This window comes from Myxocyprinus asiaticus, chromosome 28, assembly GCF_019703515.2.
Source record: "Myxocyprinus asiaticus isolate MX2 ecotype Aquarium Trade chromosome 28, UBuf_Myxa_2, whole genome shotgun sequence".
Taxonomy (NCBI): Eukaryota; Metazoa; Chordata; class Actinopteri; order Cypriniformes; family Catostomidae; genus Myxocyprinus; species Myxocyprinus asiaticus.
This window is the reverse complement of record NC_059371.1, coordinates 21,001,085-21,013,568: the sequence shown is the minus strand read 5'-3', so window position 1 is coordinate 21,013,568 and position 12,484 is coordinate 21,001,085. Positions and strand designations below refer to the sequence as shown.

Here is a 12,484-nt window from a genome sequence, read left to right as displayed (position 1 = left end):
TTCCAGGGTCCCCAAGGTGTCGAGAAGGGAAAAACCACCAACAGAAAGGGAGAACAGTTAGGGAAGGTTGTGAGTATTTCCCTTCCTGTGAAATCTCTACAGCTGAGTGAGTGTGTGCGTGCTGCACGAGTGTGGGTAACAGAGCGAGTGTGTCCACTCCCTGCTGCTGCAAACACTGTGGTCTGCTGACAATTACAAATCTGCCATCTCCTCAATGCTGTCTTCAACGCAGAGAAAAAGAGAGAAAGAGAGGAGTAGTCCTGGGCAGACATGTGTGGGCACAGACGGAGCGTCTACGTGTGACTGGGCTCGACAATATAGAACTATAAAGAGAACTAACCAAGCAGGATTTAAACATAGTAAGTAGTTGTTTAGCAAACAGTTTTATCCAAACTAAAGTGACTTACAATAAATGTATTTCAGGGAGAGTCCCCCTCACTCAAGGGCACAATGGCGATGGCTCATGGGTCGCCCAGTGTGGCGTTCAAACCTATAGCCTTTTGGTTTTCAGAAAGGATGCACTGATATAGATATTATGGCCAATACCAAAAACCTTTTGTTGCTGCTCCAAACTATATGGGTTTTTTCAGTGGCTGATGATGATACTAAAATCAAGAGAGCAAGGTGGTCGATACATACAATTTAATAGCAACAAATGATATGAACACAAAACGTACAGAAATTTGTTTTTATTTGAACGAACTCGATATTAATTCTTAAATCCCAAGATCGATTCAGAAGTGGCTTTCGTCTTGCCCTTTACGCACCGAGATTTGACCAGATTCCTTGAATCTTTTAACTATATTAACTATATAACCCATGCCCAAAATCCTTCCAACTTGTCTTTGGGGAACATTGTTCTAAAGTGCTAGATTATTTGCTTAAGCATCTGTTGGCAAATTGACAAGTCTTGAACAATCCTTGCTCTTGAAGGACTAGGCTGTTTTTGGAGGCTCCTTATACAGTATAATGACACAATTGCCTCACCTGTTTCACATCGTCTTATTTCAACTCATCAAATTGTTATTAGTCTTAAACTGCCGCTGTCTCATCTTTTTGGAGTGTGTTGCAAACATCTGATTTGAAATTACTGTACATTAAAAAAAAAAAAAAATTCACAAGGTTAAACATATTATGTGTAGCGCTTTCAATATAGCAAAGGATGAATATAAATTTACAAATCACTCCTTTTTGTTTTTATAAGCATTTTTCACACTGTCCCACCTTTTTCGGAATTGGGGTTGTAGTACAAATTATGCATATTAACAATAAACCTGTAACAAAATATGTATATGTGGTTAAAAAACGTGACTAGATTGGAGATTGGTATACAAATGGAAATCGCTTCAATGCACACAAGCAGCTCTAAAATATGATTGCCCACTAGCAGCCACAGGTGTTGTACGATGAGTTTGCCTGACACTGCGAAAGCGGAAACTGAAACACAAAAGCAAATGTAATACAGGCAGCACCAGGACGTGCATTTTCAGCACGAGGGAATGCACGTCCATTAAATATGTATTTTTGAAAATAAAATTTACTGTAGATGTAATCAGAGACAATATTATTTTAGAAAAATAAAAATTTAATTTAAAATGTTTAAATTGTATTTAATCAGTGACAGTGTGTAAGCAGCATATGTATCAAACATAACTGTGTATTTTTAGTAAGCAGAATATTTAGCTAATATTTCCATTTGGTGTCATCGTTGCCCTGTTCTGGGCTGATTTTTAGTCCCAGTCACTGATGGATCATTTAGCACTTTTAAGAACAGTACTTTTAGCTTAATTTTAAAGGAAATTAACTGTTTTGCATATTTTAAAGCAATAATAATAATAATAAACTTTCAATCTTGACTTTTCTTGATTTAGGCTTAGTTTAATTTAGGCTTATTTTAAAGAATCTTGAACCAAACTGTGAGTTCAGTATCATGTATCGAATCGTGAGATGAGTGAATCATTACCGCCCTAATGTTCTGTATATATGCAGAATTATTTAATTTCATATTTAATATATGCTTTTCCAAAAAATCATATTTATTGATGGAATACATGGATTTGTACATTTTTAAAAGGCCAAAATGAGACCACAATTATGAAAAACTAATGATAAAATAGAATATGTAAAAATGAACATTTTCGTAATGTACCAAATTAGAAGGTCCCCTGTAACAGAATTAGCGGAGAAAGAATTTCTTTCATATTTAAGCAAAATGGACATTATAACTATAATATACTGTATCAATATAAATCGGAATTGAATAAAATCATAATCTAATCAAATCGAGTGCTTGTGAATCAGAATTGTATCTGGAAATCTGTATCAATACCTATCCCTACCAAAAATGTTAAACAAATTTCAATATTCATTTGCAAAAGTCACTCAGTATATTTTGGAACTGACACAAGGGGCAGGTAAGCAGGTAACAATTAGGTTAATCGGCCATGCCGATGCAGTTATCAACCGATGCCGATAATCTCAAAATAGTCCAATATTGGCTGGTACTTTCCTGGTAGATATATTGATCTTTATCATTTAAAAACACCTTGAGCTTCAATCTAGAATTTATCATGCTTGAAGTAAAATAAGGCTGGAAAACATTTACAATTGAAGTCAGAAGTTTATATACACTTGAAGTCATTAAAACTCATTTTTTAATCACTCCACAGATTTCATATTAGAAAACTATAGTTTTGGCAAGTCGTTTAGGACATCTACTTTGTGCATGACATGAGTAATTTTTCCAACAATAGTTTACAGCCAGATTGTTTAACTTTTAATTGACTATATCACAATTCTAGTGGGTCAGAAATTTACATACACTAAGTTAACTGTGCCTTTAAGCAGCTTGGAAAATTCAAAAAAATTATGTCAAGCCTTTAGGCAATTAGCTTATGATATGCTAATTGGAGTCAGTTGGAGGTGTACCTGTTAATGTATTTTAAGACCTTCAAACTCAGTGCTTCTTTGCTTGACATCACGGGAAAATCAAAAGCAATCAGCCAAGAAAAAAAATTGTGGACCTCCACAAGTCTGGTTCATCCTTGGGAGCAATTTACAAATGCCTGAAGGTACCACGTTCATCTGTACAAACAATAGTACGCAAGTATAAACACCATGGGACCACTCAGCCATCATACCGCTCAGGAAGGATATGCATTTTGTCTCCTAGAGATGAATGTAGTTTGGTGCAAAAAGTGCAAATCAATCCCAGAAAAACAGCAAAGGACCTTGTGCAGATGCTGGAGGAAACAGGTTGACATGTATCTATATCCACAGTAAAACGAGTCATATATTGACATAACCTGAAAGGCTGCTCAGCAAGGAAGAAGCCAATGCTCCAAAACCGCCATAAAAAAGCCAGACTACAGTTTGTAAGTGCACATGTTTTTTTGGAGAAATGTCCTCTGGTCTGATTAAACAAAAATTTAACTATTTGGCCATAATGACCATCTTTATGTTTGGAGGAAAAAGGGTGAGACCTGCAAGCCAAAGAACACCATCCCAACCATGAAGCATGGGGGTGGCAGCATCATGTTGTGGGGGTACATTGCTGAAGGAGGGAATGGTGCACTTCACAAAATAGATGGCATCATTAGGAAGGAAAATTATGTGGATATATTGAAGCAACATCTCAAGACTACAGCCAGGAAGTTAAAGCTCGGTCGCAAATGGACAATGACCCCAAGCATACCTCCAAAGTTGAGGCAAAGTGGCTTAAGGACAACAAAGTCAAGGTATCAGAGTGGCCACCACAAAGCCCTGACCTCAATCCAGCAGAAAATGTGTGGGCAGAACTGAAAAAGCAAGTGCGAGCAAGGAGGTCTACAAACCTTCCATCAACAAGCTTGTGGAAGGCTACACAAAATGTCTGACCTGAGTTAAAAAATGTAAAGGCAATACTAACAAATACTAACAAAGTGTATGTAAACTTCTGACCCACTGGGAATGTGATGTAAAGAAAGAAAAGCTGAAATAAATAATTCTCTCTACTATTATTCTGACATTTCACATTCTTAAATAGTAGTGATCCTAACTGACCTAAGACGGGGAATGTTTTCTACGATTAAATGTCAGGAATTGTGAAAAACTGAGTTTAAATGTATTTGGCTAAGGTGTATGTAAATTTCTGACTTCAACTGTAAATATCAAGTAGGAAAAAGGACAACTGCTTAGTACTTTTGAAACACAGCTAAGAAAAAGAATATACAGCTTGAATTGGCAAAAATGATTAGTCCTGACATCATCTGCTTCTAATATCACCCTAATCACACCCTAAATGTCGCTCCAAACTCATATGACTTTCTGTCTTCCATGAAACACAAAAGGTGATAACGTCATGACGTTGCATGTTTGGCCACGAGAGGTGATGAGAACTAATGAGGTTTGATGTTATCGACGTAGCCACCATATTTGATTAAAGCACTTTACTCAATTTATTTTATTTTATTTGAGAGTAAATCAATTTTTACTTCAATTTTGTTCTTTTCATCGCACAGTGATCATACAGTATGGCTCCAAGACTTAATATAATGCATGAATATTATCGATTACTTTGTTTTGTTTTTTTTACTTGACAGACCACACTTACTATCCATTTACATTATGCCAAACAAAACCCTGTGGAACACACCTTACTGTGTTCTACAAAAGAAAGTTATACATGTTTAAAGCAACATCAGTGTGAGAAATTAATGATAGAATTTTCATTCTGGGGTGAACTATTCCTTTAAAGATCTGCTGCTATTAGCCGATACCAATCTGTTCACAAAAATACTGTGCATCCCTAGTTACCAGCCCAAATCTCCATCCACCTCTAACATCCATGAATCACACCGATTCTCTTACTCTCTCTGTATTCACATGTTTTGGTTGAGGAGAGGTTATAGGGGTAATTAAGTTTTAGCCTCTGGAGCATTTTTAGTGCAGACACTATTAATAGCCAGTCTTGCTGTCAGGTTGCGTGTGCTGGCAGTGCAGTGCAGGAGTGGAGTGGGAATGTGAGCGCTGGTCTCAGACAGATAACAAGCCTGAGAACAGCTGAGTCACCCTGACAGACTTTCTATTCCTGTGGCACAGTCAGCTGGGTGCAGCATGTGTGTGTTTGCGTGACAGGGCATGAGTGTGACGGACCATTACACACCAACAGACTCAGGTAATGAGCATACTTACACGATGACACACCGGTTAAAACTTCTCCACAGGCTCATTACAATAGAGAACACTCAGTATAGATATGCCGGGTTTCCATCAAATATTAACAATATGAACAAAAGACAATACACATCACAGCAGATCGCTGTCAGCAGAAAGAAGAGTCTAATAAACTGTAAAGACTGTACTTCAACTATCTGTTTACAGTGATGATTAAACAGAACTGTCAAACTAAGATGCATGAAACCTGCACTGCTTTCTTTTTGACAGCCAGCACAGCATGTTTCCAAAGATTACGCAATCTTACAAGCCTATCTGCTCATGTCTCTAGACAGATTTTTCGCTGGGTGAAAAAAGCGTTCAAATCCTTCTTAACTCAAGCGAAAACATTAGGCTTTACATCCTGTCCAAGAAATCAGTGTTGTAAAAGATCAAAAATTTGTTACCAAAGAAATGGATGTGTTTACATGTCTGATCTTTCACTGGTTATTCTTAATAACTTTACACTCTTTAAGGTCACATAAACACTTTAAACAGTGTTCTTTTTAGTAAGCAATGGCCATAAATGGTTGAAGCAAAACCCAGTCAGCAGACTTAGATTTTTGCCCATTACGCCAATTTCACTGCATATATAACACCTTTAAAGGCGTTTTGGTGCCTTATTCAATGTGATCATGCCTGTTTACAAATAAAAGTTTTTAATTATTTTTACTACACATTGAGTGTATTTACATGTATTTACAAAAACTGGCTTACACAAAACTATGCAAGAAAATCAAGTTTACATGACATATTGTAATTGTCAGGTTTTTCTCCATTTTTGATGTTAAAACTGATGTTGTCATTTTAGTAAAAATCTTGACATCTGTACTTGTTCATGAGGGCACAGGTGAAGCTTGTTCACAATGGCACGTACTGTATGTTTTTAGTGCTAAACAGCGCAAGTTTTCGCATGAACATGCTTATCTCATATCGCTCATGAGACGTCAAGATTTATATTGAAAAACTACTTAGTTTCATGATATAAAGAGAAGACAGCCACTCATACTGTGATTTCCGTGAGAAAAAACACTACCAAACAGTGATGTTCTGATCAACAGTGGCAAGCACACAATCACACATAAACTAACAAACACACAGACAGAAAGACTCAGGCAGTTGCGGGTGCACTCACCCCTCCTCCTGCCTCCCAGCCTTTAGGGTGACCATACAGATGTGCAGAGGATACTGTTGAAACTGATACCTGAGAGAGTCCAGTGGAGGAGGCGTGACCTGGCGGTGTGCCCGCAAGGTTAGTGTGTCCCTTGCTGATGTCATATGGGCCAGGGGTTCTATGTACCTGAGAAAACAAAGAAAACTCAGTCAGCACTGAGGAGTCAAAGCAGCCATCACTGTTTTAAATGACAACATGAAACTTTCTTAACCTGTTTTACTTTTATAATATGATGGATTTCTAGTAAAACTGAATCTACAAAGAAAGACATGATTTTATTCACCAGGAACTGATCGGAGGATGAAAAGTGGCCAATCCATACCAGAATGGAGCCAAACCTGAATGCAAGTTTGCAGATGATTGTGGAGGACTACTCCCCTCCTGAAACACCACCGGCACCCATGTTTGAGAAAGCTTTTTGACTGGGGCATAGAGACTGAAGGTCAAGTTCAAAAGCATATCGACACATTCCAATGGGAAAGCTTCTTTTTCAAATCAATATTATTTACCATAACCTTAATGACGTTAGCGTTAAACAGTGTCACTGCTAAAATCCCTGGCAAGATTTATAGGCAGGTTGCATTACCTACAAAAGTGCCTAAAACACTGCTTAAATAGCTGCGTTTATTGATTGGTTTTTGTTGTTTCCCCACCCACACAGCCTAAAATGCAAAAAAAAAATTATGTGTTGGATTTACTTAAAATATATATGTAGCATTTTTGCATCACGCTTTTTAAGTAAATTTAACTTAATTTAAATTTAATGTAACTTATGGTCATTTTATGTCAGCACACCAAGAAAACCTTTGTTAGATATACACAACTGTATCAGTTAATTCAACTTTATTTACTTAATGTTTGTCACATGAATAAGATTTAGTAACTCATAGCAAGTTGTTTCAAATAAACATTTATATGTTTCTACTTAATTTACCTGGCTCAAAAAGAAAATAATTACTGACGTCAGGCATTAAACTTGTTTCCCCTAAAAAGTGCACATCAAGCTGTATTTCAGCCATACACATTTTCACATGCGCAAGGAAAGATTACATGGATTGAACAGGATCCAATTTGACCACTTATGGAACACAAAACACCCTAATGGTGACTTTACGCGAAACAACTATTTACAGTAAAACAACATCATCAATAATATATATAAAAAAAGCTCAAATCTCAATAATACTTAATAATAACTAATTAAAAGCCCACATAAGTTCATTTTTACCTAACAAATATGCTTAAATTATTCAAGCGCAAGGGCTTATGGGTATTCCCCACAACCTCAGTAAGGACTTGATTGTTTGAGTTAGTAGCACTTAAAATCTTAATTCTTTGGATTTGTAAGCTAAAGAAGTTCAAGGAATTCATGAAGTCATTTACTTTATGTAACTCTCTAAGTTCACCTTAAGTTTTTTTTTTTTTTTTTTTTTTACAAATTAATGCATATTAAGTGGTTACATTTTTTTATAAATATGTACATTTCTAAGTAGAAGTTATTTATTTTTATACGTTATGGCTGAGCCAACAAAGTTATTTTTTTCAGTGAAATCAGCCTAAAGGTAAAATAATTTAATAGGAGGAGTAATATTTCCTCTCTTTGGAACAACATGCACAGATGAACCACGAATGTGCATTAAGAAAGTAAATAGGGTCAATTAAGGTTTCATGTTAACTTTAACCCCACTGTCTAAGGCAGCTTTTTCCCCATGGTCTGTAGCAAATTAACAAAGAACAAAGTCAGGAGGAAAAAAACCTACCAGCTGTCTGCCTCACTTACAGCATGCTTTCCTTACATGTATACTGTAGCAACCAGCCACAGCATGAAACTCCCCAGCGAATACTGGTTATGGTATTTTATCATCACATATACTGGCATATGAGAGAGTGCAGTGTCAAAGTGAGTTCTCCCTGGATTTTCAAAGTCGCTGAAGTAATTAAAAATTGTAAATGCGGGCCCGAAACTAATAATGACATTAACTTGGTGGTTGAACTGGGAGAGACCTCAGTCTGTTGAACTCCAAAAATCATTAAAGAAAAAGGGAGACCCGCAGTACTGTCTTCTTTCTCGCAGATCAAAGACAAGGAGGAGGCTTCAAAGAAAGAGCACCCACTTTCTGCAAGTATGATGGTTAAATTGCATCCATCTGCAAGCCAGACCTGCATGCCTGGAAAGAGCTATGCTAAAACAAATCCCTCTACCTTGGTTATGCACCATAGGTCTGTTGCAAAACCTAGTGAGCTGCCTCTCTGTTTACAGTTTACATAGGCATCTGTCTCCTCAGATACTATTCTAACAGAGATGGAACCTCAAAAGAGGCCACACCCACACTAATCCATTTTTGTCTGAAAACTCATTGATTTCAATATGTTTATGCCTCTTATCCACTAGAATGGCGCTTCCCTCCACCGAAAATGGAGCATTTCGAAAATGCGCTCCATTACGGCATACTTTGGAAAATTATTTTTTTTTTTTTTGTTTTGTTTTTTTTAAAGAAAACGGATTAGCATGGATGACGTGGCCTCAAGTTTCAATTTCAGTGGAGGAAAACAGGATTCCAGTGTGGATGAGAGTCATAAACATAGCAAAATCAATGAGTTTTCAAATGAAAATGTATTGGTGTGGATGTGGCCTGATTTGCAATTGTTTCCAATGGAGTTTGATGTTAGCATGTTGCTAAGCTAATGACGGCGACAAGCAGAAGAACATTCTGTCGATCGCTTGCTTTCTATAGGCGAATTCCAATTGAAAGTGATCATCCCTATGCCCTACTCACTTCGAAGGACAAATCTCTTGATGTAGGCACACTGAAGGGAGAATGAAAGTATTGTAAGATTGTACCCTTCGCTAATCAGTCTTGTAAAAGGGCTTTTTGTGAATTTTTTTTTTTGGAATGACGCTTAGAGTGGCATCCCCTTTCCACCGTGCCCTTCAAGGCCGCAGAACTGCCGTTTGGAAAACACTATTTCTGCAGCTCCAAGTAGCCCCGCCCACTTTGCACTCTCACTGGTTCAAACCCCAGCTTCTCATAACATTAAAGATAAAATATGTTCTGACTGGATGTAATTGTGCTGTGCCGCGCAGCATTATCACACTCTGTGGACGATGGTGTTGATCAGTTTTGATTAGCACTGCAACGGTACACAAAATTCACGGTTCGGTACATACCTCGGTTTTGAGAATCTTTCTTTAAATTATTTATTTCGAAAACAAAGTGGCTGATGGGCTACAATTCTTTTTGTGATGGCTCATTTATACATGACTGCACTATTTCTTCAACGAAATAACAATACAGAGCCTCTTATATGCACATTGTAAACAAACAAATAATAATAAAAGGGCAAAAATGCAATTATAATAACTGTGACAAAATTAAGGCATTAGCAGTGCAGATTTCTGTATCTTTTGCCTTTCAGCTTACCACTTGTACTTACCACTCAATATTCAAGTTTTTTTTCTCGAGAAAATCCACATTATCGGACGAGAGGGTGGTCGTATATCTGCAGCAAAAAATACTCCTGTGGCGTTCGTTATTGCTTTAAGCCTGTCTGAGCTTACAGCGAGAGGCTGCTTGAACGCCATGGTGAGACTAACTTGCACAGGCTGTTTATGCTTTGCTCCCATAAGATCAAGAGGCATGTGGATAATGTTGCCGCAAAAGAGTCATCATGTTAGATGAGCTTCATGAGCAGGGCCGCTGATAAGAGGGACAACTGGACCTTTTGTCCCAGGCAGAAAGGCTGTTCCATAATGTATAGTGCATGTAAGTATGTTCAGCAGGAGACGCGGATATAAACACAGAGACAGCGTGCAAAAGTCGCCGGGGCAGCGAGCACGTTGATCAAAGAACTGTCTGCATAAACTTCACATGCATTTGTCTGATCCGCAGTTTCTAGTGTACCATCTGCCGCTCTGTTCTGTTAAGTTTTGATTCAGTGCGGTCCCGTGATGCTCTGCAAACTCTTTTCATTTTAGTTCTACGCGGTTTGTGTTGTTCGTTATATGTTGTTTTAATATTGGTTTCACACATGCTAAGATATGTAATCATTCATGTACCGTACCGAAGGCCCTGCATCTGTTCGGTTCGGATACATGTACCGTTGCAGCCCTAGTGTCGATGGAATCTTATTGCATCACGTATGGTTAGCACATGGTGTTAGAATATGTCCAAAATGCATTATCTTAAAGCAGCATAATTCTTTTTCTAAACTTTTGGCACAGCCTTTGTGTCCAGCCATTTATAATTCCTTAAAATGCTCCCAACAGAGGAAGCTCACTAGGTTTTGGAACATACAGTATCAATCTGAACTCAGTCTGACAGCTGAACTGAACACCGGCAATTTCAAACAACTGGCTCTACCCTCCTGCTCTTTTTCAACTAAAATTCCCACTTTCCCAGGCATCATCGGCAGGTGGGGACTGACCCACTTATGTGCAGGGATTACGCAGCTTATCCAGCAGCCTGGGCTTTTCCAGGGTGAGGTGCTGTGCTAAGGAGGGGGTTGGGGGAAACAGGCGTGAGATCACGGTTCCCAAATCGAGGGGGGTCTCTGATCCAACTCAGGAAGCAGGAACATGGGAAAGACCAGCACAGCAGAAAAAGTACCCCACCCCTCAACTTCCCTCACCACTATCCAAACATCATTAGACTGGTTCTGTAAATCTCAGGTCACTCCAGCCTCTCTCTGTGTTGCTCCTCATTTAGCCATCTCTACAGCAATATATTTAAGCTAAACCAAGTGGCATATTCTGGAAACAAATGATGCTGGAGCTTTTCTCAGCACTAAATTCCTTTATCTCAGCTATTTTTGCAATGATTTTTACGCAACTGGTGTCAGGGTGATTTTTAGTGGATGTGTGAAGTCAGCTGCCCTTTTAGTTCACACAGGTGCCCTAGCAGAATAACCACAGGTGTACTTCATCAGATTAACTAATGGAAACATCCTACTAACGTCTGACAAGCAGAAGTGTCTATATTTTAGTATTTCAAGCTTAACAAACTAGAGGTCGACCGATAGTGGATTTTGCCAATACCGATAACTAAGGTGGTGTGAAAGGCCGATAATCAGCCGATAGTTTTTGAAATCAATCTATAAAATGTAAAAAAAAAAAAAAAATATTGGCAATTTTCGACATAAATTTTGCCGATAACCGATAGTTCTAAAAAAGCAACTATCAGCACCGATTAATCAGTAGACTGATATCAGTTTTACCTCTATAACAAACTTCTTTTTGTGAAATGTTTCGCTTGTAAAGTGTGCTTGGGTTAGTTTAATAAAAAAAAGGCACTTTGTTTGATATTTTTATGAACATGCCATGGTTCTGAGCCAATTAATACAATGTGAAAAGAGACCTACAGGGCAGGGGTGGTCTGAAACAAATTAGGCCCCGTTTACAGCTGGTATTAATGGGATCTTATGCCATCCCAGATGTTTATGACTTTCTTCCATCTGCAGAACACAAACAAAGATTTTTAGAAGAACATCTCAGCTCTGTAGGTTCTTACAATGCAAGTGAATGGTGATCAGACCTTTGTAGCTCCAAAAATCACATAAAGCAAGCATAAAAGTAATCCATATGACAGTGTTTAAATCCATATCTTCAGAAGCGATATAACAGGTGTGGGTGAGAAACAGAACAATATTTAAGCCCTTTTTACTCTAAATTTCCACTTTAACTTTCAAATGTGATAGTGAAACTAAACAGGCACCACATGTGACTTTCAGATGTAAAATTGAAAGTGGAGATTGAGTAAAAAAGGGACTTACATTTTGATCTGTTTCTCACTCACACCTACTATATCGCTTATGAAGACATGGATTTAACCACTGGAGTCATATGGATTACTTTTATGCTTCCTTTATGTGACTTTTGGAGCTACAAAGGTCTGATCACCATTCACTTGCATTGTATGGACCTACAAAGCTGAGATATTCTTCTAGAAATCTTTGTTTGTGTTCAGCAGAAGAAAGTCAGACATACACATCTGGGATAGCACGAGGGTGAGTAAATAATGGGAGAATTTAATTTTTTTTAAAATATCCATCTCAGGTTCAAGTGGCCAGGTGAGACAGATTAGCATTTATACCGGGTATAAACATGTATCTTAAATGCAC

The 12,484-nt window shown here is 37.9% G+C and overlaps 1 protein-coding gene and 1 long non-coding RNA gene across 15 annotated transcripts in view; one reads left to right on the top strand and one right to left on the bottom strand.

Moving 5' to 3' along the window:
• The window catches only part of LOC127418986 (eukaryotic translation initiation factor 4 gamma 3-like), a 75,029-nt gene that overhangs the window by 56,626 nt on the left and 5,919 nt on the right, over positions 1 to 12,484 (bottom strand). For 12 of the 14 annotated variants that reach the window (XR_007893581.1, XM_051659974.1, XM_051659963.1 and 9 more), the window contains exon 3: positions 6,329 to 6,493. Coding sequence is in view for 13 of the 14 variants with exons in the window: in XM_051659974.1 (XP_051515934.1) it covers positions 6,329 to 6,493 (165 nt within the window). In the remaining variant the exon portion in view is untranslated. The remainder of the gene's footprint in view (positions 1 to 6,328; positions 6,494 to 12,484) is intronic. The other 2 variants (XM_051659971.1, XM_051659973.1) reach the window with 1 other exon arrangement.
• LOC127419018 (uncharacterized) lies at positions 14 to 11,303 on the top strand. The gene is made up of 3 exons (XR_007893588.1): positions 14 to 5,155; positions 6,348 to 6,445; positions 6,654 to 11,303. It is a non-coding gene; the product is annotated as an uncharacterized LOC127419018 (long non-coding RNA).